The sequence below is a fragment of the Diadema setosum genome, chromosome 14, assembly GCF_964275005.1.
Source record: "Diadema setosum chromosome 14, eeDiaSeto1, whole genome shotgun sequence".
Lineage (NCBI taxonomy): Eukaryota > Metazoa > Echinodermata > Echinoidea > Diadematoida > Diadematidae > Diadema > Diadema setosum.
The window spans coordinates 25,108,804-25,135,261 of record NC_092698.1 but is presented as its reverse complement, the minus strand read 5'-3'; the positions used below and the strand labels follow the sequence as shown (position 1 = coordinate 25,135,261).

Below are 26,458 nucleotides of genomic sequence, written 5' to 3'. Positions count from 1 at the left end.
TAATTCCCAATTAATGGGAAAATTATTATGGTTGTTTAATAGTGGCATGTGATAAACAAACATTAGTTGAATTGTGGGTTATTCATGTCTGTTTTATGAAAGTGATTATGATATCAAGATGGACTGTTGGTCCACTTCAGCCTTGTGTTTGTACCCAGACACTTATTGCTTGAATTTGTTGTGCTTTTTCATCAGCATTGAGTTAAATCCTCCAAACCTTCAATCCTCAGTAAGTTGCCAGGGCTCCACACTAACTTTTATTTTTGGTGGCCCAAATGCAAATATCCGACCTTTTTTGGTGGCCCGATCAGGCCACCAAATTCTTCATTTCTGACATTTTGGTGGCCCGACGTGCGTTTTTGGTGGCCCCGGGCCACCGGACCACCGTTAGTGTTGAGCCCTGAGTAAGCCATCCCACTCAGTTGTAACAATGTGGCTCAGTTCAGGGAGGTGAGACGACCGCCTCTCTGCTCAGTGTCAGAGGAAGGCCATGGTGACTTGATAGTGGGATTTACACTGATAATGCAAATTAGATGGATTCACACTGATGCAAATTAGTGGGATGCAAATCTTGAGATTTTTTTTCTTTGTGCCTGTGTAGACATGAAAATCCCACTAAATAGTGCAATGAACAGTTCAATCCAAATCCTGAGAAATCTTGCAATTATCTTTAAATTATTGCAATATTTGCCACAGCGGCATGTCATGTGTGTGAATGCTGGAACAAAAGAGAATTTTTGCCCTGTCTTGCAATATTACATGTATGTGCAGAATTGAACAGCTCACAAACACAAGGGCAAGGGTCACCGTTTAAAGCCTACAATGTACGTGTAGTTTGGTCAGATTTCAGACATGTGTAGTTTGATCGACAAATTAGCGTGATTGGCAATTAGTGGGATATTTCTGTCCATTTGAACTTGTGCAAAAAAAAAAAACCTAAAGATTTTGATCACAACTATTATCCCACTATTTTGTCTGTGTGAATGTGACTATAATTTAGGACTAAGGGGATTATGTTCATCTCTATTCATTGCCGATTACGTTTTAGACATCTGTGTCCATCAGTGAAGAAAGCACTCTCAGCGGATGTGGCAATCATTGAACAAAGTGCATTAATGGTTAAAGAGTGAAAGCTCAAAAGATGTCTGTCCTTTGCTAGTTTGAGTGAGATATCAGAGTGATGCATGCCCTGCTATATCTCAGAGGATTATTGGGAATCTTACAATTGCATTGTCACTGAGATCAGAAGAGCTCGAAATCCTCAGCATGAATGTATGATGTTAGCTTGATGTTATGATCTGATGCACAAGATGATTGATTAATAAGTAGACATATACAGTTTGCCAATCATTTGCTAATCTTTGTGTAAATTTATTAAATTATCACCATATCTGATAAGATAATAGATTTGCAATCCAAAATAATACAGGGCCGGAGGAGCGTTTTCAAAAGTGTGGGGGGGGGGGGGCACTTCCGGGTTTCGTGAGCTAACCAGGAAATTAAAAAAAAAGGCCTTCAGCGCAACTTCTGAAACCACTTCCGCGTTTCTTCAGCTGACAAGCAAAAAAAAAAAAGAAAGTTTTCCGCGCTCATCTTTCTCTGTTCACTTTCGAGTTTTTTCAGCTGGCAAATCAAAGTGGAGAACGGCGCTATAGAAATTGTATGTATTATTATTATTATTACAAGCAAGGAAAAACAGGGTCTTCACTGCAAAAGCATAACCTTACTGCGCTCACACTTCACGGTCTCTATCTATTTCTTTCTAGTGCCAGTGACGCACTTCTGGGGTACAAAAAGTGGGGGGGGGGGGGCACCCAAAGAGGTGGCACCTTCCTTTGTATGGTGCAAAAAAAAAAAGTGGGGGGGGGGGAGGCCCAAGTATCCCCCTCCCCCGACAACATGGCAGCTACATGGCAGCTACACGGCAGCCACATGGCAGCCACACGGACCATCCCGGATTGCTCTGCCAACACGACAATCCCCGGATGACGCCGGATGATGCCGGATGACACCGGATGTTTTTGACCTCCAAAAGTTGCCGTGTTGGCCTCCCGGATGTCCCCAGATCTACACGGACATACACGGATGTCCAAGGATGTCCAAGGCATCAACAAGGATCTCTCCCCGGATCACCCCGGATCTGGTCTGGGGTGATCCGGGATGTCTGTGTGACTGGGGCATTATAGTAACAATAACCAAAGCTTAATTTCTCTAGGTATTCTAATATTGTGTCAAATCCTGAACATTAAGAATAATTAAGTGAATGTAAAAAATTGTTCTTTTCACTCATTCACCTGGTTCTGATAGTGTTCATTTTTATATTTTTTATCCTCCGTCAACAGGATACAGACTTTAACAGTACTGGTGGATACGAGGTCCTCATAAAGCGAATGAAAGATGGCAGAGAAATGTGCAAAGCGCTTGAAGAATTACTCAAACAGAGGTAAGTGTGGCAACATAACACTACAGTTCGACCTCAATTATCCGGCCTCCTTTTATCCGGAAATCTCTATTATCCGGATGCGTTAATGCAGTGAAGGACTTTTTTTTTCCATCCAAAAATTGAGAAAAAACAGTGACTTTCATGGATCTATTTCACAAATTTCATAAGATGTGCATGATAGGTTTCTCAATATCTAATGAGGTAAAACATGTATGATTTTCACATAAAGATATACTTTATTTTTGTGAAGAAGGGACTACAATTTTGCGCAGGCTAGCATAGATTACACCACCGTTGTGGGGTACACTACCTGCCTAGCTGCCAGTGCACTTGGACAGCAGCTATTTACATTGTGTCTCCCATATCCGGCCAATTCGCTATCCAGATGAGCGCCGGTCCCGACATGGCCGGATAATCGAGGTCGAACTGTATATGTGACCGTGCACCACAAAACGAACAAAAAGTCGCACACAGTGATTTTGTGTGAGGACTTAAAATTGAAATTAAAAAGTGAAAAAGTGAAAAGTGAAAACTTAAAAGTGAAATTGACCAATCTTGAGTTTTTCATATTTTCTGAAAGATCAAGTCTTTTTCTATATCATATTAAAGTTTAGTATCATAAAAGAAACAGGAACTTGTGTTTTCATCAGTTTTTCTCGAACACTTTTGGTGGAATAGTGTGATTAGTTGTTTCTCGTAGAACCCTCTTCCCATTTCTCAAAAGCCCTGTCCATACACTTCACTTTTAACTCCAATAACTTTGGAGAGAATAATGCTACTGCATTGAAAGTTGGGATTAATCATGTACAGAATGTGCTAATGAATAATGAAGCATGCTCAATTTCAGCTTAATCTGATAATCCCTTTATTGTTGTTGCTCTGGTGGTCAACATCCTGTTTTTTGTTCAATTCATCCCACAGCTAGCATAGCTTGGTAAAGATTAAGCGCTTGAATACACCCTGTACATCAGAGCCTGTTTTCTCAGTTCACACTTTCCAGAGTGTGTCCTTTCTTTCCAATATGTAGATAGGTTAGGAGAGTCCATTTGAATTGAGTTATACATCATTTTAAAGCTTAGAGTCTGCTCTTTCAGAATCCAGTCTTAACTAAAAATCCATTTCTGGCGACTTTTTGTTTGTTTTGTGATGCAGGGTCACATCTTTAAAGCAGTTCATGTGCTTGGAGTTTATTGTGTGCTAATTCGCCCTTCAGTGAAATCTTCTGTTCTCTCTCACTCTCTTGCTCTTTTAAAGGAAACCCAAACCCTTGCATAAATGTGGATTGGGTTAAAGTAGCAATATTAGTAGAACACATCAGTGAAAGTTCCAAGAAAATCGGACAGTCGATTCAAAAGTTATGAATTTCTAAATGTTTCAGTGCTGTCATTGCCCTATAAGGAGACTTCTGCAGTTCATGATGTCATTCATCAATGTGATGAAAATATAAAGAAAATGCATCATTTTTTCAACTTTTCTAGGAGAATGAAGGAGCACTTGACTTACTTCTTTCAGAAAGCATGGGAGATGATATAACCCATGTCATATCAAATCAGTAACAACTCGATGGAATACACTGTGTACTTTGCATGAAAAGTGAAATTAGTGGCATTCTCCTTATTTTTTCTTTATATTTTTAATATTGTCCAGAATGAAGTCATAAAGTGTTGTAGTCTTCTTATCCAGCAATGATGGCGCCGGAACTCTAAAAATTAAAATAATGGACTACTTTTTCTCAAACTTTTACTGATGTGTTCTACCAATATTGTACTGCTTTCACTCAATCCACATTTACATCTTGTAGTGGGGTTGTGGTTTCCTGTGATTATTGCAGATCTGAGTATTAATCCTTTGAAGAGAAATTTACTCCAAACATGGATTCCCTGGATGCAACAATATTTTGTAGAACATGTCGGCAAAGTTTGCTGAAAATCTCGAAAAGTGGTCAAAAGTTTTGGTTAAATCTACAGTATGTCCTGCCATCGCTAGGTATTATGGTTACAACAATATGAAATGTCACAATGGTTCAGTGATAATGTGTACCATATGAAGGGAATTTCACATGATATTACTTTTCTTTCTAAACGAAAACTGTACATTCCCTAAATTTTTGCTGATATGTGCGATGGGTGATATTATTTTCCCTGCCTTCTGAAGGAGGTAAGTACGTATAGCTAGTAAGTGTTCTTTCATAATGCCAGAAAATGAAAGTGCTGGTAGGGTTTGTGGAGTTCTCTTGATACTTTCTTTTTTTATTCCATTACTTTGCTATAAAATTGTTGTAGCCTCTTTTCAGGCAAAAACAGCACATTTGTACAGACTTAACCATGTCTGTGAAAATTCAATTTTCACAGTACAATTTGCAAAATTTTCTTCAAACTTCAATACTGTTTTCTTCCGATATGTTTGCATTCATTTAATCCAGATACCTACTGTACTAGAGGTTTGAAAACCTTTCAAAGGCATGGAATCTTCATTGTTCAGGATAACTGATACATTTGTATAATTCAAAACTGACGTGCAATGCAGGAAAGAGTAGCTTGCACTTTTGTAGAAGAAAATAAATCAATTAGATAAATGATTAAGGGGGTTTCACATTGAAAAAAAAAATTGAATCACAAAGATGTTCTGATTGTCTTTAGAGTTACAGAGCATTCAGCACAGAGTCTCCTCATGAACTGAGCACTTTTAAACTGGGGATGACATTGGATATGACAGCTGTACATGTGTCACAAACTGTGTATCCTATCAATCAAACATGGAATTCCTGTCCATGCCTAGAGATGATATCCATGCACTATCTGCAATGAAGCTACTCTCAAATTTATCTCATGTGAATCGGCTTTGGAAGATGCACGCAAACCCCCACAAGCTGTGATGAACAAATACTTTCTCCAGAGCTGAAACTGAAACCACTGTAGCTGAATTGTGCTTTGTGTCTTTTTTTTTTTAATGGACATGACCACTTTCTCTTATCCAGCACATTGTATTGTCATATTTTTCCCCATAACACGACACATTTTGTGTGCATTATTAATCATGGCTTCTTTCTGATTCTCAGTTACTCCCCGAGTGTTTTCCCCACTAAGTTTCCGTGTGCACTCATGATCAGTCGGTTCTTGCTAGTATCACACTATGGAGAACTTAGCACTTAAGCTATGTTCTCTACCAACATTCTCAAGTTTCCATCACACTAGACTTTTAACAGAATCCACCACTTTTCTATAGAAGCATGTTTATGCAGTGAGTTAAATCATCAATGCCAGGCTGGTGTATGTAATGTTAATCATACAACAGGGTATATTTTCTCTGCCAGTGCTATGTAAAGGGCTTTTTACACTACTTGTAAATTTTTGCTTAGTCCCGTACCAACGGTGGGGATAAGGGTGGGCTAGCCCCACCGATAGTCCCGTACTATCTGGCCCTGCAAAAATAGCAGGGTTAGCACCGCAATTGCAGTGCTATCCCCGCAATTGCGGTACCAAGCAAGCAAGTGTAAACAGAACGAAAAAATAATCCGGGGCTAAGCGACGGAGGCGAAGTCCGACCCCCACTGACCAATCAGAAACGAGGAAATCAAGTGCTGCCGGTGCGTGCGTGTACGTGTACAGTGCACAGCGTAATCATAAATATTCATGTGGTTTGGAAAGTACCGGACTAAGAAATACGAGTGTAAAAAGGTCAATTTTCTCCTTAGCCCCGGACAAGATCTTAGTATGGGACTAATTGGCGAGTGTAAAAAACTGAAAATATTGGTACAGGACTAACGATAGTCCTGGGTCAGAGAAAGTACGGGGTTAAGAAACACAAGTGTAAAAAGGGCTTAAGTGGTGGCACTTGGTAAAGTAGACAAGGATGCAGCAATCTGACTAGAAGGTCCCAATTTCTAATCCCACCACATTTTGTGCTTTCAATTGAGACCCCTACTGAATATTCATTGTTTTTATACCCCCGCCAAACGAAGTTTGAAGGGGGTATATAGGAATCAGCGGACGGTCGGGCGGTCGGTCGGGCGGTCGGTCGGGCGGTCGGTCCGTTGCAAATCTTGCGTCGCGAACTACTTCCTCAGTTTTCAACCGATTCCCATAAAACTTGGCACAGATGTGTGCCTTGGGTTGTAGATGTGCAAGACGTATTTTTTGACAGTACCCAAAAGTACGTTGCCATGGTAACGGCATATTATGGGCAAAAATGGGTACAAATCTTGCGTCGCGAACTACTTCCTCAGTTTTTAACCGATTCCCATAAAACTTGGCACAGATGTGTGCCTTGGGTTGTAGATGTGCAAGACGTATTTTTTGACAGTACCCAAAAGTACGTTGCCATGGTAACGGCATATTATGGGCAAAAATGGGTACAAATCTTGCGTCGCGAACTACTTCCTCAGTTTTCAACCGATTCCCATAAAACTTGGCACAGATGTGTGCCTTGGGTTGTAGATGTGCAAGACGTATTTTTTGACAGTACCCAAAAGTACGTTGCCATGGTAACGGCATATTATGGGCAAAAATGGGTACAAATCTTGCGTCGCGAACTCCTCCCACAGTTTTTGATCAATTTTTATGAAATTAGGTACAGATGTTCATCTGAATATGTTAATGTGCAAGACACATATTTCCACAGTGGCAAAAAGTGAGTTGCCATGGAAACGGCATGTTATTGGTAAAATATAGGGCAAAATGCTTCATGGCAAAACTGCTTCATCAGTGTTCTTCCAATTCTCATGGAATTCATATTGAATGTTTGTCTTAGGATATAGGTCAGCATGACACATTTCTTGACAGTGACAAAAAGTATGTTGCCATGGTAACAGCTCACATGTTATGAGCCAAAATGATGGAAAATTTTGTGTTGCAAACTACTTCCTCAGTTTTTGCCCAATTTCCATGAAACTTGGTACAGATGTGTGCCTTTGGTTGTAGATGTGCAAGACGCATTTTTCGACAGTACCCGAAAGTACGTTGCCATGGTAACGGCATGTTAATGGCAGAAGATCAAGGAAAGATCTTGCGGATTTAACTATTTCTTCAGTTTTTTGACCAAAGCTTATCAAATGTTGTTTTGACCAAAGCTTATCAAATGTTGTTTGGCGGGGGTATAACCAGTCGCTGTAGCGACATTTCTAGTTTTCCTAGAAATTTATGAGACAAGTACAGTTGTAACTGCACAAACTGTATTTACAGTATAAACAGGATTTTAATATGATGTATGCAACATTTAGGTTTATATGACAGATCTAAAATGAAAGAATGTGCTGTTCTATAGGCTTGAAGAGATTGTGTATTGCATGTATTGATTTTAAGTCTTTTGAAGTCTTTTGTGCCTAATTGTTTATATCTTAATGTATTGTATCATTTTAACACAAATGTTCGGTGAGAGATCTGTATGACAAGAAATGATAGATTGATTGGAAAATATTACATTGTAGTTTACAGTCACCTATCATTTGTCAATGTGGTTTGATAGGGCCCGAAGAACCTATCAAACCAGTTTTATTGAAGAAAAAGTTTACTGTAAAAGTGGATATTTTCGCATGACTAACTTTTAACGCTCGGCCGTGTAAGAAGAGTGTCATAGGTTTTTAATTCCGCGGAATCAAGACATCAACTACTGGAACATATGGCAAGCAAAAATATTCATGTGCTTTTATGTTTGCACTAGTTTCTGGTTGCATGAAATGCACAAAAAATTCAACACTGCGAAAATTTCCACTTTTACAGTACTTGGCATTACATGCTATTTACCCACATCATCACAGGAGTGCCAAGTGCACGTTTGTTATAAAGGGGAATTATGGCGGAGTTCCACTATAGGTATTTTCTCATACTTGTATGCTTTCAATAGGCCCGTTCACACACAAGGGAAAAAGTGCGATTTAAAAATCGATTTTCTTATCGCGATCAAAATTTCGAAATTTTTTCCAGTGTGAACAGAAAAATCTCACTAATTACCGCGATCCTTATCGCGATCCAACTCGCACTATTAGTGCGATTTTTCAGAATAATCGCGATTATTTTGCCAAGCGTCGTGTGTGTGAGCGCGATCGAGATTCGGAAATCGGTATTTTTAATCCCATCGTTCGTAGCGCGTGCGAAACTCTATTGGGACTGCGGGGTCAGTCTTCGGTCATGCAAGATTCGCGCATGCGCAGTTTGGCCACTGATCGTTCTTTCCTTGCTGCGAAGTGCGATTTTTCCCTGTGTATAAACGGTCGAAAAAAAAAAATCGAAATTTGGATCGCGATTGAAATTTCGATTTTCGTTGTTTGTGAACGGGCCTACTGTCTAGTACGCCTTCTGATATCAGCTGCAACAGCCTGCAGTGTCAAAACAGAACAACAAAATGCAAAGAATGTAAAGAGAGTCTTGCTCTCTCATGGTATATAGTGAATAAATTGAAAATGTGTTTGTGACAAGAAAAAAAAGAAGAAGAAAGTGATACTGTATACGCTATATATTTCGCGTGGGTTTTATTTTCGCGAATTTCGCAAGTCGGGAGCTATTCGCGAAATTAACAACACGCGAAAATATTACCTTCCAAAATGAATCCTTTGCCTTGATGATACGAACATTTCAGTACTAGTATACCATGTCACGGCATACCGAACAGACCATACTGGCTAAGCTTGTTTACGCATGTCCACGTCTACTTACGAATACTGTAGAGAGCCAATCCATTATCGCAAGGGGACCACTCGTCAGAAATCTAGCACGATGGACTTAACCACTTCAAAAATGTTGAATTCTAACTTACTAGTTCGCAGAGTTTGGCAAGTCTTTTTCATGCAGTGTATAACTAGTATCATTCTTATTTGCTAGTAAGTTGAAAATTCACACTTTCTTTGCCACTTTATATTTTCTCTGGTCCCCCAATCGCGAATTTAACCACTCGCAAAAATGTGTGACAGCGGCAATTCGCGAAAATTTATGTACGCGAAAATTATAGCGTATACAGTAGTTTGAAGCATTGGCAAAATGTATAGAAGCACAGAATGGTTGTCATTGATTCAGTAGACCAGTTCGTAATTCCACTTTGTGCATGAGCAGAAAAAGGTCATAAATTTGTACCAACAGGCATTTGGGTTTGTTAATTCACTGAGATAAGCATAACTTTCTGTGATGTGATGATTATTCATGTGATCCTTCTCTAAATGGTGCTTGCCAGCACATCCACCTGACAGCAAGCCTGGTATTTGGCAATATCAAAAGAAAAAGGTTATGATTGCGTTCAATACAAAACAGTGAAATAGATGCTTGCTAACGTGTCAACTAGGGGGTGTTTCATCAACGTTTGTCAGCGCTGACAATTACCATCATAACAGTCAGTGACCAGAGCATCTCATCCAATCAAAACCAAGGATTTTGCTGAAATTGTCAGCGCTGACAGACGTTGATGAAACACCCCCCTAATGGACTATTCTTGTCACCTGTTCTAAATGCAAGTTCATTCTTTGTTTGAACACAAATTCCATAAAATGTTACATCGAGCAAGCTTATGCATTATGCAGCTTTGAAAACAAGTGAAGTGCCTAACCAACTGAGAAAAAAAAAGAAAGGTCACTCGTACCACTAGGCGTTTTCACATCAGCCTGATAAAAATCCAAGCTCGAGATATTTTTCGCGATCGCAAATTAGCGCGCTATTTAATTTCCTATTCACATCACCCTGAACATTATCAAATAGCACGCTAGTTCGCATTAATTATCGTGCTATTTCGGAAATTTCCCGAGTTGGACTCGAGAAATTTTCTTGATCAATTATCGCGCTAATTTGTATTCACATTATCAAATAGCGTGCTATTTCTTGATCGGGTTAATTTCCCAAGTCAGAAAATAGCGCGCTATTTCAAAACATTGGGCTGATGTGAAAACGCCTACTGTGCACATGAGCTAATTACGCACTGGCTTATTCTGTGGAATATTGACAATGGAAGGGATCATGTTTTATACCAGTATGCTCTCCTTTTACCCCCTTTGGCAGGGCCAGAGCAGAAGACACATTTGGGAGGAGTCTGCAGAGGATAGCCAAAAATGCTACGGGAACGGAAGAAATTGGGTGAGTGCATGCTGCTGTTAGGCCCATTCACACATGGGAATTTCCGGTTTTTGGATTGCATTGTAAAGTAACAAATCAAGATTATCAGCTGCAGTCCACATGTGGCCAAAAAACTAATTTGACTGCAAGCGAAACTGCTATATATTTGTGTAATGGTATACTTTCCTCATTTTTTTTTTTTTTTTTGTGGAAGTCAATTGGAATAATCAATAAGAACAGATTATTAAAAAACTCCAAACTTGTATACAATCTGGAAATATTAGACATATTTGAAGCAGGAACTTAATATTTGGTGACTTTGTAAGTCATTTGTGGTGACAGAGCCAACCAGGCCACACATTAGTGGGTGAAATCAGTTTGTGGCGACAGGCCACACTAGGTGCAATCTTGTTGGACTGGAAACTGATACAAGGGTTTCATCTTTCATGTCCATGGCAATTTGTATGCTTCATGACAAGTTTCTAACAATCAGCATTTAATTACAAGAGTGTGAAGGCAGGCATGGAAGAGGGGTCTTCAGTCAGTCCCTCTCACAGAGTTTTGTGTCGGTAGTCTTTGTGATAAAATGGCCCTGCTGTGTACTGTATATCATGTCATCAGCATTCTCACTTATCATGGCCACTTTGTTAGGCAGTCATCGTAGCAGTTTCATGAGAGGAAAAGTTTGTCAGACATACATGTACATTTTGTTCTGAAGGATGGAGAGTAGGCCCTATAGTCCTATCCAACTAGCTCATGGAAATTTTACAAGCAGTTCAGAACAGTTATGAGAATTAAGGACTTTGAACATTAAAAATGAGCTTATAGTTTGCTGCCAGCATTTAACTAGTTCTAGATGTTCATGCTTTTGTTGTGAATGAAATGTGGTACAATGCATTTATGATATTGTACAAATACTAAAATATGGAAAATGGATTAATAAAATGAGTTAAATTCAAGTTTAATGTGCTGTTTTAAATGAATTTATAAACTGACATCAAATGAGGAGAGTGGTGTAGCATTTCATGAATACATTGTCATTGCCTCTTCCAATCTTTATGTATGAGGTGAAAATGCTCAAATATTAGAACATTTGATTACTTTCTATGATTTTTGATGTTCAACTTTGACAAAACGTCTGTCCTTTTGTTTGATGTTGTCTGTTTATCAACGTCAACTTTAGAATGATACTCAATTGCACTTCAACTCGGTGTCAATTTGCCTTAGAAGTGTTAAAAAAAAAAAACCCAGTGTACCCATAGCATCCAGCGTAGCCAATTCATGTGCCCAGAAATGGCAGAAAAAGCACACCTATTCAAGTCCCATCTTTGTGTTTCTTTGTGCCAGATGATAATCCTCCCAATCTTTTGTGTCATGTGACCTTGTTCTGAGAAAATTTAAACATGACCTCTTTTTTTCCTCTCAAACAAGGAAAAATTCCCGCCTGACAAGGTGAAAGCTGTTTGGAATTACAGCATGTAAAGAAATGTGCCAACAAGCTGACATTGTAGATGTAAACTCTGATGAATCAGGATAGTTTGACTGCCATTAAGATATCAAATGTGGTATATCCTGTGAAAATCTTAGAATACCCACTCTTCTCATTGGACTGTGACATGAGCTCCTAAAAGGGAATCCCCCTCTCCCCTCTCAAGAAAGAGGGGAAAAAACACAAAAAATCAAGAACAACAGTAAAGTACATGTATTATATATTCTGTTGATTCAGGGAATACAGCAAGGGGTAGTGAAAACTTAGTGGAAGTAATGTACATGTAGGCATGTACATTATATCGCTTATAGTTCGTTTTTCCTGTGGTCAATGCTAATCTGAAAGTTGATCTCAATAAAGTGTGACTACTCTGTCAAAATCCAAGCAAAATATTTTCAAAAGTAGAGTGCAGTCTACAGGAGGCAGAGGTGAATACTGCAAGAAATCTGTAGGAGTTAACAGAAAGATTTTAACGGAAAATTTTAAAGCTTACAAGTGTATGGAAGTAAACCTAGATGAAATTTGCAGTGAAGAGTTAAATGCCCAAGCTAGCCCAGTACATCCATGCTTAAGCAACCTAATTTCTATGATCTTTCTCACTTCCTGTCTTTGACATTAATCCCCCATGATGCTTCAGTGGCCTGCGAGGGGCATGGGATGAGCTTGTTACCCGGACAGAGCAGATGGGCACCTCACACGTCCAGCTGGGGGCCAAAATGGTGGAGGAGGCCAAGAAGATCGAGGACTTCCGTGAGGCCCAGAAGGAGAAGAGGAGAAAGCCAGAGGAGTCGACGAAGAAGACGCAGGCCGTCAAGAGGGACTGGTTCAACAAGGTTATACAGGTGGGTCAACAGACTATTTCTATAATAATCTACAGTTCGACCTCGATTATCCGGCCCTGTCGGGACCGGTGCTCATCCGGATAAGCGAATTGGCTGGATATGGGAGACACAATGTTAATGTATATAGCTGCCATCCAAGCTGCTGTCCCAGTGCATTGGCAGCTAGGCATGTAGCGTACCCCACAATGGTGGTGTAATCTATGCTGGCCTGCGCAAAATTGTAGTCCCTTACTTTTACGATGATAATGTGATGTGAATTTTGTGTGATTTGTCGGGAATATTGTAGGTAAATCTTGTGAGTTCTGTAGAAATTTCAATTGAGTTTAATGTCACTGTTTTTTCTCAATTTTTGGATGAAAAAAAAAAGTCCTTCATTGCTTGAACGCGTTTGGATAATAGAGATTTCCGGAAAAAAGGAGGCCAGATAATCGAGGTCGAACTGTATTACGATTGATGGATACAGTGTACTTCTTTTCCTGCAGCCTAGTAATGAAGTAACAGTAAATTCTTTCACCTGCTCCTTCCCATTCTATTCCGTAGGCAGGAATTCACTATAGTTGAATGGTTGTTGCTGCTGTTGGTACAATGTAGGACAAGTCTCTGGCAAGCTGTGTGGTTTTTAACCGGTTGAGGATGGACTGATGTTGCTACAACACACATTTCCCATAGACACCTGCCCGGGTATACTCGGGACTTGTCCTCAACGGACAACTTTTGTGAATACTGCATGCATTGACAGAACCAGTCTATTCAATCAACAGATTCTCATTTATTTCATAGGGGCTGTTTGGGAGGGGAAAGACTGATGATTCTGGCAGATAAGGGAGACCTCTGGATGATTGTCAGACATACACATTTGAACATTATAAATTGGTTATACGGAGTACAGAATCACAAAATTTATAGTGGTTGGGATATTAAGGAATAAGAATGTATTTAAAATGCATAATAAATGACATTGAACAGGGATGATGACAAAGCAGCAGCTGAGTGAATTATTTTGCCATGTGTGAATGAGGGGAGATAAAATAAATTTTCACATTGCGATGTAATGAGGATAGTAATTGTCTCATCCCAAAGGGCACTTCTGCCAGGTTGGGGCTTGAATCTCACATGCATGCATGGAAGCCTGTGGTCTGATTCATGTGGTCCTTAAAACCGCTCAGCCATGACAGTTTCTGTTGAATTACATTGATGATTAAAAGCTCTCTGAGAGCACAGACCTCTGCCAAGCAGCTCATTTCCACCCATGCCATACATGCATGCTGAAAATTGTCCATTTTCCCAAAATGGAAGCCTTTTGTTTAACCAGTTGAGGACGAGTCCAGAGTATTCTCAGGCAGGTGTCTATGGGAAATGCGTGTTGTAGCAAAATAATTCCGTCTTCAGTGGGTTAAGTCATTAGCCTCCAGCTGTACATCTCACATGTGCAGAGCTAGAGCATATATGCTTTAAAAGTGCACAGATGAATACCTCAAACACACAAAGATTGAAATCCCAGTTTCATTGACCCCATCTGCCAAAAGATCAAAATCCTTCAAATATTCATAAGAATTCCCGGATCACTACGAAAATTAATATCATCTGTTCCTCTTGTCATTGTCAACGTTTGCTGTAAGTTTCATCCAAATCTGTTCACAACTTTCGAGTTGTTTTGTACACAGACAAACAAAAAACAAACAAACAAACAAACAATGAGTAGCCTATCTTGCAAATCTGAGAAGAAACGGACACCATGTCATTACGTAAAGTCACTTTCCCTTCACGTACATTAATTTGTCCCATATGCAGTAAAACCTATCCATTTATAGTTGCACATCTTCGTATCAATACTTTACACAGTTTTTTATTTTCTTTGAAAATGTGAAAGCTACGTGTACACTAGAAGGAAGTCACCCAATGTATCACTTTACCAGGAAGTTTCCCATTAATTGTCATCTTCTGGTTCTTCTTGACTACAGGAAGAGAGTTTGATATTAAAAGATACAGTGTGCTTTCTTTTTCTTTAACTTTTACAGTATTTCAGTTTTGATGAAATTGATCTTTATGGCATTGCTGATAGGATTCTTGAAAATTGATAACTTGGAAACAAGTGACTTCAGAGAGAAAAATTATTAGATGGTCGTTGAGCTCTAGCCAAGAAACACATTGGGAAAGTTCAGCAGCGTACCAAATTCCAAAACAAAATTTCAGAAAATATCTCATCATCTTGAATATGGTATTCCACAAAACACTCTATGGATACATGTGTATTAATGTTTGAAGGTATTTGTTTCAAGGCAGTGTGAAAACTATTGTAAATCCACCAAAATCATAAAATAGTTGTATAACCAAACAACAATGTAGTAAATTACACGAATAGCCCACTGTATCATATTTTTTTTTTTTGTGACAACATTAAACAAATATATTACAATGGCATTGAGAAATTTTCCCCTGTCACATTCAAGATTTTGCAAAATCTGCCAATTTGCTACAGTATGTCTGTGATACATTTCCCACAGACATGATTACTATTTTCATTTTTATTTTTTTTACATTGATCTTTACAATACTGAATTGCAATGAATCCTCACGATAGCTTTATGATTTTGGTCATTTTCTCATGGTTGTGTTTGTACGTGAATGGCCGATGTAGACGTTGATGAGGTTTTATGTCTCCTCCCAAAGACCACTACTCCCTTTGGGATTTGAGAAGAGAACGTGTGACAGTAACCCTTTGTGTGCATTGAGTGATGGCTGGCACAGAACTCCCCATAGTCTTGTGCACACTGTCAAAAATTCCTGGCACAGAAGGGGTTAACATATTGCAGGAACATCTTATTTTCACATGCAGGAAGTGAGGGACACTCCCCCTGACTGTGACAAAACTAACACTTATCCTTCCCTAAATCCTGCCACATCTGCGACAAGCAAATATCGTAACGAGTAGATATCCTCTTTGCCCCCAATAGGTGACAAAACTGATCCCCCTCCCCCCCACTATCACACTATCTTGAGCTGGTGTTAAAAGATCAAGAGGGGTGTCTCGTAGATGGTCGTTGTCCCTGGAAACGGTGGGAGGATCAGGGGAGAAATAGACGGACGGCAGACGACAGTTTGGACGACAGATGACATACTGTCAGGACCCAGTGCGCTATCTTGGGATCCTGGCAACAAAAGCGCAATAATTATGGCAGGGCCGTTGTGGTGAACAGAACTAGCACGACAGGATTAGTTTGGGTAGTAAAAAATAGAAGACTAGTTTAATCAGGGCAAAGGATCTCTAATATGTGCACTTCCACACCATTTTAAGTTTGCTGTACTAAATGGTGTAAATTCATGTGAATGTAATGATTGAAGTTTCATGATAAACTGTCAGATAGTCATTCAAAATTTTCAACATTGAAACCCTTTTCTTCCAGTGTGAAAAAAAAGTTTTCTCATTTGTTATGTTTGATAGCTGTACAATAATTGAATTCAATCTATAACTAGTGTAGTATTCTTATCATTTTCCCTGTACAGTACTGTATACATGTACATGATGTTAGTCCTGCTCTGCTTTTTTTTTTTTTTTTTTTTTTTTTTTGGGGGGGGGGTTCTATTTTGGTTTTGTTTTTTATTGTTTGTATGTACGGTATTGTTAGGCATGCCCAGATACAAACTGCTTTTTGATGCCATGCCTCCTTCAGAAATGTGCAGAAATTGTCATTGTGTACAGATTTTCATTGTAATGATTTGGTATTGAAGGAATTTCTCTGAATTAGAAAAATTTTCATTAAAGTCAGACATTGACTATGAAATTTTCATTTGAATTTTAAAGTTCAACATTTTTTTTGGTATTGAATACACACAAATTGGAAGAGGTGCTGACCTCACCTTCCAACTCTCCTATTGGTATGTACACTGAAATTTGATTGAAATTATGTTTTGTTGTTGCTGTTGTTGTTGATCATATGTCAACTGCAACCTCTTTCTACCTGGAGGTCATTAATTGCTAGGTCATTACAAGACTACAATGATATGCTGCATCTTATTCTGGTTTCTTGTCAGAAAAGGAAATTTAGTCAATACTTGTGTACATTTAATGGGAAACATTGTCACCTCTGCCAATAGTTGCATGAGCACTGATTTTAATATATAATTAAAACGTGAGAAACAATAAAACTCCCCTAGCTTTCTTTGATATGTTTATAGGTAAGATTCTGTTGAAACCTCTACCCATATGATTGTCTGATTTTATTGTGTTTATCAAAGCGTACTAGAACTTTTAACCCGAGTGTGCTCATATGACTTTCACTCATACGTTGTATGCCTGATTTAATTTCTGATTTAACAGTCATGCGCATGTGCCCATTCATGATGTTTTTTTTCTTTAACTTTGGCAGACTATTTTCGCTGTCTTCACTTTTTAACTTAAAAAAAAAAAATAAGTTTTACATCCTATAGAATGTCAACAGGTCACTTAAAAGTAGTTAATACCACCATTCCACAGAGATTTCTTCGTATCAGTCCCTCGTCATCAGAAGCAAATTTTGTTTGTACTTCCCTCCGCTCACCGAAGTGTATTGAATTACAGTCTGTTGAATTACAGTCTGACTTGCATTTGGTCAACTATCAGGTCAGTGTCAGACATTGCTCGCGTGATCTTCATCGGACGATCATGCCTCGTCGGATCACGCCCGACGCGTCTGACACTGACCTGATAGTCGACCAGCACAAGTCGGATTCATCAGACCAGCCATCCGATATGGGTGGTCAGAAGCAACGAACTTTGCTTCTGTTGAATGACCGATGAGAAAACATCTCTGTGGAATGGGCACTTACAATATGTATTTATAGAGGGCTTCATTTTTGTGTAGATTTGTAAGGACACAAATAAAGAGAGAAAAAAATGTTTGATTTGTTATAGTCATTTTGACAGCCAGTTTGTGAAGGCTGCCAGCATGACTCTTATGTTTGAAGCACTTTAAGGACTATTTCTCTCCTTTGGAGTGGTCTCTATGGGAGTGTTACAGAGCCATAGTGCTTCAGGGCCCAAGGGCAGTGGTGCAGACTGGTGCAGTGAACACAAATTAGTATCAAAGATAGGGTGTCAATATCAACACCACTTCCAGAATGGAGCAGAATATAGTCTGCACTTGTACACGTGGTATGGCAAAGCTCTGCTTTAAGATTAGTAATGTACCTGGTATTTTGAAAAAAAATGACTGAAATTCTCTATTTAGTGCTTGATCAGTTTTCACCTACTCTGAATCTTATGGACTTGTCCACTTATTCTTATCCTACCCCCATCCCCAAAGCAACCAACAAATCTAAACCAAATACAGCAAGTTTAGAAACCCTTTCAAACTCGGTATAAAGACATCCATATCAGCACATTCTTACACTCATACACTTGTGTACAATTTGCATTTATAACAATGATGATATGAATATACCATACAAATTGTTGAATACACCTATTGCTGTTTGGTTTTTCATCTTTTGTTCTTGACATTTTCAATAGGACTTCCTCCTAATGTATTTCTGGACATGTCACATCAAGTGTTGGTGAAGTTCTCAAAAGCAAAGTATGTTATACTAAACTTCTCTTTTGTGAGATGGTTTCACAAGAGTATAAAAGTGATGCGTTCTTATTACATTAGATTGTTTGGGAAGTGGACTTGCTTCACTAGCAGTATTGTGCAAATCGATACAATTCTGTTGGTAAAAAATCTCATGAGCAGTGCCAAATGCAAGATTTATCCTGCTTGTAGGGTGAGACAAAAGAGGTTCATGAGAGTCCTGGTAGGACCTACCCCTATTCCAGTCTGCTTTTGAAGTGGAATTTGAGAACGCCAGCATTGATCAAAAATAGCCATGGCATCAGAGCTGCAGTCAAATTTCCTTGTTGCAGTGACACCTACTTGTCATCTTGCCCCTTTGATAAGTGCGTAAAATAGTCCTTATACTCAATGTTTACCAACATTTCTACAATCAGTTTGCATATTGTTAGCTGCCTGAAAAGAAACATGATTAGGGTCCTATGCTTTCATTAATCTTCTGTGAATGCTAGGGTGCATTTATCAATTGACTTCTGGCTCAGAATTGAGGTTTCTAAACAACTTTTGAGGAGTTTTTGGCAGTTGATAAATGCAAAGCTCTTTCAATTAAGGGGCTAGAAATGCATTCTGAATTGGAGAAAAAAAAGTGCTATCGCAAACTTGTTTGAGCCAGAAATGCATCTATAGCTCGGACCTGCCCGTTCCAACCACTGCCAACTGTACGCATCTCCGCTCCTCAGGTCAAACCGCGCAGTGAAGCTATGCAGTGACAAGGCCTCCCAATTGATTCACGACAGAGTTGATAAATGCAACAATGCAAGAAATGTGATCCGAAAGGTTTTTGCAAACACGTTTTATATTGAAACGCTGTGTCAAACATGGGAAAGTTGATAAATGCAGCCCAAGATTAATGGCGTCTGTTAACACATAGAGAGAAAGGCATTCTGTAACTTTGTGTATAGCAGTGCTATTTTTTTTTTAACATCTCACTTTAATATGTTTTTAAATGCAGGAAGGGTATAAAGGGATGAATCTTAGAGCTTTTCATATGTGACAGTAAGAACGAATATTCCAGGCTCGTTTACGAATCCGTCGTGCCTCGATCAAAGAAACTTGATGACTGCCTTTCGAGTTATCAGATTTCGTTTTTTTTTTTTTTTTTTTTTTTTTTAGTTATATCTGTCTTTTCTTCTTCTCTCATTATACTGTAACTGGAAGACTTGTGTGCAAGTACAGGAAATCATGTGAAAGCAAATCACTAAGACAGTTTTGATCAAAGCTGAACAAACAGTAAGTGAAAGTCATTGTTGAGGGGGAGTATGAATCATGAAACAGAGCTTTCTATATCTATGGGCTTCTCAAATTGCAGTAAATGACCTGACATATGATTCAAGCTCCTGTTTTTCAGTGCTTGCTATTTTCCCCAGCGTGCCATGCAAGGATTTTATAGTTAGATAGTTTTTACTCTCTTGAAAAAAAAGAAAATGTACTGTGAACATTCATGACATTAAACTTTCGCAAACTGGAGTCGACGGCCACATTGCGCCATGAAACTTTCACGAATTGTCAACCACAGTGGTGTACATCAGCATTGTACTGGCATTCAATGCATTGCATTGTGTGCATTTGATACTTTTGCAAGTTTTGGTTCCTTGCCAAGTTCGTGAAAGTTTCTTGCACGCATACATTTCTTGTCTCACAGTACACAGTCAAACCTGCCCTGTAGCAACCACTTGCCCAAAGCAACCGTGTGGAAATCCACCACTGGGAAAACAAGTACAGGGGTAGTTCAGAACCATGTACGTAAAGCAACAACCTGTCAAAAGTGACCATAAAGTGTGACCGTTAAGTGTGCTCAATGACCGCTCACTTCTTTAGGAAGCGTCAGTCACCTCAACAGTCTCCATCACTTTAAATCTATATTTTTGGGGGTTGTTTCTAGGAAAGTATTTATGAGAAGAAGAAGAAGAAAAAAGCCCGTAGTCTTTTTGGGGTAGTCAACCCCTATGGCCATTGTCAGTGCCTTATAACTCCCTTCCATGGTTATTTAACCCCAACAGCCCTTTTCAGGGCTAGCTAACCTGAGACCCTTGTCAGGACTGAAATGACACAGTATGAGAAGCATTCATGTCAACACATACAAAAAAAGCAAACAAAAAGCAAATAATAAACATACAGTCGACACGACTGGTAGTCTAACACAGAAATCTATGTCAAATACGGTATTTAATTCTTGCTTGGAAGTGCTTTGGATGTAAATGTACTATAATGATATTTATAAAGAAAAGTACAAAAGGTACAGCCGTCATTAAATATTGTGTTTAGTTTTTTGTGTGCGTTCATGTAAGCGACTTTACATGGGTGTAGACATAGTTCATATTAGGATGAGCATGTCATCACACAAAGCATTAAAAATGCCTATTTACCTATGGCTATCGCATTGAACCTGTCTACAACAACCACCTGGGGCCCTATTCTGAGAGCTTATTAAGTGTCTGATTAGCACTTAATTACCGAATTGGTATTCTGAGAGCATGATTAAGTAGGGGGTATATTAACTACCATAGCAACAAGCGTTTTGGCGGGAAGGACCTACGCGTTTTCGCGTATCAATGCGCGTGCACCTCTGAGAGGACTTAATCACAGACTTAATTACGAATCGGTATTCTGAGGGTGTAATTAAGTATGAAAGTTAATGAAAAACTTAATGATACCAAAGAGTGTCATTAACTACTCCGATATCACGCATTACATCGTGTTTTCTCTGCCACAACGATGCTTACCGTCTTCGGTAACCGAGGAGCGGTTGAATCTTGTTATCATGGTATCCGTAGAATTCAGAGAAAAAAAGAAATATAGCCGATCTTCGAAGAATTTTGTCATTTTATTTGAGCAAAGAGGTTGAGACCTTCGCGTGCGTAGGTGAGGGGTTGTAATCAAATACCGGAGTGTGCGCACGGAGCTCTTGGGCTGTAATTACAGGGGCGTGGAGGAGCGCGCATTGAGGGCATATTTGCGCGTGTAATCATCATTTTGGCTTCTAACAACTCGTCTGATTGGATGGAATAACAATTAGATGGGAGGGACCTAACATAATTACAGGGGACTTAATCATACCTTAATTACATCCTCAGAATACCGATTTTGCCCATGATTAAGGGCCTATTAACTTCACGACTTAATCACGAAGTTAATTACAGACTTAATTACGACCTCAAAATACCATCCCTGTGTATTACAACCACATTTCATTTTTCCGTCGTTGGTTTGACTGTCTGTATCTCCTCCCTCTAGTCAAAGCTGATGAGAATGAACGCACGGTGTAAAGGCAAACATGTCTCATGGTGAAAATGTGTCAATGGGTTAATACACCCATGAAGCAAAGTCAAAGGCAGCTAGTTTTATGCTACCCGCTGAGGAAGGGCTGATTTTGCTACAACACGCATTTCCCGCAGACACCTGCCCGAATATACTCGGGGACTCGTCCTAAACAGTTAAAACTTTGTTCACCCCTCTCCCCTCTCCACCTCCCCTCTCCTCACTCTTCATCTTACCCTCACCCCCTCTCTCTCTTATTTGTTTTTTTTTTTTCATTTGTTCTTTCTTGTTTTCTGTCCCAGGCCAAAAAGACATATGAGAACCGGTGCAAGGATCATGACCAGGCAGATGACCACTACATGAAGCAGAGACTGGTGGTGGCACCCAAGGAAGCAGACAAGGTATATGTACAACCATATCCACAAATGCTCTTAAAACACATCACCATATTGGAAACACAGCAATAGCCTTGACCTTATCATGACCAACTATTTCCCCTTTAAAATTTATTTACATATTCCTTCTGTTATTTTGCTGTTTCTGTATTATCGGTTTTCATAAATATGGATGGGACTATAAAGATTCCTACTTTTATACATATATATATACTTTTTTTTTTTTTTTGCTGTTGTTTTTGGTCAGAAAGGGTTGGACTCTATGACCCCGTTTACAGTGAGTGAAAAGGCCGGGCTCGGCCGCAGCCAAGCCCGGCCTTCATTTTTGTGTAAACGCGCAAAAGGCGAAATCCGGGGCCAAAATTGGCCGCGCATTTGGCCACGCTCTGGAGGTGGTCTTGCGGCCGCGGCCGAGCCTGGCCTTTTCTCAGTGTAAACGCAAACTGGGCCAAATGTGGTACCAAATTTAGTATGCCTTCCAGACCCTTTACCCGTACTATTTCGCTATTCAGGATATTAACCTCCTGAATGTCAAAAACTAGTATAGTTTAAGGTGGTTTTGTCCTGCAAAGGATTCTTCCTTCGGCAAAGGCCTTTGCTGAACAGCGACTTTGTCGCCATGGAATCCAGTTGTCAAAGGGTCTGGAAACCAGACTATACCAAATTACATTTGTTTACAAGCAGAGCGCCACTACGACAAAATATTGAAAGGTTTGAATTAAAAGCCCGGGCCGAGCCCGGCACTGTAAACGGACAGAATTGCGGGGCTCAGCCCCGCAATTTAGGCCGGGCTCGGCCCAGCCCCGCACTGTAAACGGGGTCTAAGACTAGAGACTGAACCTCCAGAAGTTAATGCAACAACAAAATCACCATAGCAACCCCAAGCTACAATAGCCATGTAGATGATCATGATACTGTGAATTAATGTTATGTGATGTTCCTCATTAACTAGCTTTAGTCAGGAAGTAATACATTTGCCACCCATCTCTAAATACACATTTTCTGCATGAATTGCAGCTCAATCGTTTCCGCAGGGAATCATATTCCTAATCAAAGCTAATACAGCATAGATCAATTCCTCAGATGAATTCAAGAAAGAGTTGACTTTTTTTTTTGGATTTTGGTTTATCTAAACTGATGAAAATATTAGTGTAGGCTTGTAACAAATGAGTGCACACAGCAACTATGTTGTAATGCCCAAATGGATGTGTCAAGTGGATGTCTGATATTTTAGTGTCAAAACTTTTGAAGTGATCTGTTCCTTTTTTTTTCAGTTAAATGATATTTAAAACACTAAAATTTTGGTTTATCTAAATTGATGAAAAGATTGGTATAGGCTTGTAACAAACGAGGGCACACAGCAACTACAATATGTATGTTGTAATTCCCAAATAAATGTGTCAAATGAATGTCTGATATCTAAGTGTCAACATTTTTGAAGTGATGTGTTCCTTTTTTAAGTTGAATGACAGTTAAAATATTGTAATGCTTGAGGTGGAAATGCCTTCATAATAAAAGTATTTATCAAGGCAAGGCCAGGAGATTGATCAGTTTAGAGAGTATTCAATCAGTAAAGTTTCATTTGAAAAACGGAATGCTGTTGGAGGTGAATTCTCTATCCGAGAGTGAGTATGAACGTTAGTTTGGGAGATCCGTTGGTTAGGAGCGTGCTGAGTGCACGTGCGATGTTGGTGGCATCACCGTCATGTGAGTCGGTTGCCTCTCTTGGCACCCCTCATCATCACAAGGTGAATCAGTTTATTAAACAGATTCCACTTTAAGCATTCCCGTCTCCATGGGCAACAAACAGGAAGGGGGGAAATCCAGCATACCAGTGTCTTAATTCTGACTGGAGGTTGGGTGATAATAGACCTTGTAATTCGGATTGTGATAAGAGTATCTTATGAGTGGAGGAAACTCCTAATCAAAAAGAAAAAAAAAATGTTCCTTTCCTTGTTATTCTCTCATGAAAGTTGTCTGAGATGTGTGCAAATCCAGTTTGGAAAATGGTCTCAAAGTGAAAGATTTTGAAGAGTGAACTCATCACTTCTTACTCGCATAACTTCTTTCCAACCAGATTTCTGCACTGTCACTCACCAATTTATTGGAATGTTTGGATACTTGATAGACTGTATATGCCATACATTTTAGAAAGCCTAATTTTCTGGGAATTGGGACTTCCTGACTATTTCGCAAGTGGTTAGATTCGCACAATAGGTGCACCAGGACTTGAGATTACTATAATACCGTATTATCAAACTTCTTGTTTATATGAGAAGTTTGTTCGCAAAAACCGATAAGTCCATTTTTGAAGATTTTGAAGTACGGACTCTGTGAGTCATAAAGTACAAAATAATTCCTTTTATATGATATATTGGTCACTACATATAAAGGTATATTTTTGAAGTTATGGTCAAAAGAAGCAAAAATTTTCTTATTATTCTCCTTATTTTTCTTGGCCTTAATCACAAGTATCTCCATTCGGCAAATATGGACTTATCGGTTTTTGCAAACAAACACTTCATATACACGTACTGTGTACTGTGAACCAATACATATACAGGCGCAGTGGAGCACCCCAATTATCTCGCGGAAATCCATCGGCAGCCGAGCCTCATTTGCATAAAGTAAACAACATGTACTCGCGTAGTTGAGAAAAAGTAAACAACTTCTCAAGCTAATAACAATTTAAGGAAACCTATTTTCGGATTAAAATTGAGTTAGTTTGAATTTGAAAACATGTCCGAATATGCACATATAACATATTAAAGGATTTGACAATGATAAAATGTGAAATCTTAGCGAAGACCTGGCGAGCAAAATTACCAAAAATATGCCTCGAAAATCATCCTAAAATTCACGAAGTGTGATTGCGGAACCAAAGCACCATTCGAACAAAGTACACCGAAATTTATTTATCTGCTTGCATTTTAAATGTCATACCGTAATATTCCCGGCCATGGTTGTGTCGGAAAAAAACAGAAGGTAATGTCAAAAATGACACGAACGCAAAGCGTACAGGTCAGTCCCATGTATATATAATCGTGTGACTGTAGCATTGCATGTCACAGCACACACAACGCTTTGCTGCATGCAGCGTGCGCGGCAGCAGCTCAGCAGTCACCGCCGTGCGACACTCAGCAAAATTGACTGCGTCACACATGCAAACCAACAATGAGCACGAAATCCTGAATCTCACGTACCACGCATGCCCAATATTACGGGAAAAGAAATGACGTCATTTTCAATTGTTCCGCTGACTACAATTTTCTATTCCAAACCCTGTAGAAACAAGTTGATTTCTCAAAAAGTACAGGTGGAACCAAGCGAAAACTTTCACCATATATGGATTGAGGCCTGATAAACTTATGTTGTCAATTTCGGACACACTGGAGCCCGGCCATAGTCCAGTCAGAAAAAAACAGAGAGCATGTTTTGCGAGAGGTGATTTTCAAAACGCTTTAATATCTCAAGTTCTAGTGCAGCAAATTTCATAATTTTTTCATCAAAAGGAAGGTTTTTAAGAACTTAGATAGTGTGGTAAGTTTGAGTTTACTAGCGGCACGCATAGCGGCACAAGGAGAAGGTAAAGATTTGACTTTTTCACGCACACAGTTTCGGGCAGCCGTGGATGCCCGTTGGAAATTCAAATAGAACGGGGCGATAATGAGATGCAAATTGGGGTGCTCCACCGCGCCTGTATACTCTGTAGGCCCCTTACATAATGAATGTTGCATTCATTATCAGAATCAGAGTTGACATTTTTTGCATGTTGTTAAATTCAGGAATAGCACCCCTGCCAAATAAATGACATACAGTATTATGTACAGTGGTTATATAGGGTGTATACATGGACTTGTATCATGTATCTGTTTCATCTGTCTGTCTGTTGGTATCTATGTTTGTTGTTTTTTGTATGTATGTATGATTGCTTTTTTGTATGTTTGTTTACTTTTAAAATATATGTAGATATGTGTTCAACCAGCTGTCATAATAGCATAAAATATCTTGTATACTGCCAGTTGTAAACATGGAGCCCCAGCCAGACTCATAAAATACACAGTAGTAGCATGATTGGAGATAAAGGGATTTTACCTTTAATGTCTCAGCATCCTGCAAATATATTATTATGTTCTTCATTGTGCATCTTTGTTATCTATGTTTTATCATTGCAGCTTCAAGCAAAGAAGGAAAGATGTGGCACTGCACTTGAATCAGCAGGTAAGTTTCCTGTTAAGCCAGTTTGTTTGCTTACTTTAATTCATTCATTCGACCTTGAATCCTTTATTGAATGTCAGATCTGCCTGTCAACATGTAATACAATTAAGTTGGAACAAATTCCAACCTTTTGTGGAGGACAGTTCTGATTGTGTAAATGTCAGTGATGTTCACACAAACATTTTTTTTTTCTTTGTG

At 39.2% G+C, this 26,458-nt stretch overlaps 1 protein-coding gene across 3 annotated transcripts in view; it reads left to right on the top strand.

Moving 5' to 3' along the window:
- LOC140237719 (proline-serine-threonine phosphatase-interacting protein 1-like) overlaps window positions 1-26,458 on the top strand; it is a 91,022-nt gene that overhangs the window by 23,950 nt on the left and 40,614 nt on the right. For all 3 annotated transcript variants that reach the window (XM_072317646.1, XM_072317645.1, XM_072317647.1), the window contains exons 2-6: window positions 2,343-2,443; window positions 10,420-10,494; window positions 12,600-12,804; window positions 21,950-22,048; window positions 26,218-26,263. In XM_072317646.1, coding sequence (XP_072173747.1) covers window positions 2,343-2,443; window positions 10,420-10,494; window positions 12,600-12,804; window positions 21,950-22,048; window positions 26,218-26,263 — 526 coding nt within the window. The remainder of the gene's footprint in view (window positions 1-2,342; window positions 2,444-10,419; window positions 10,495-12,599; window positions 12,805-21,949; window positions 22,049-26,217; window positions 26,264-26,458) is intronic.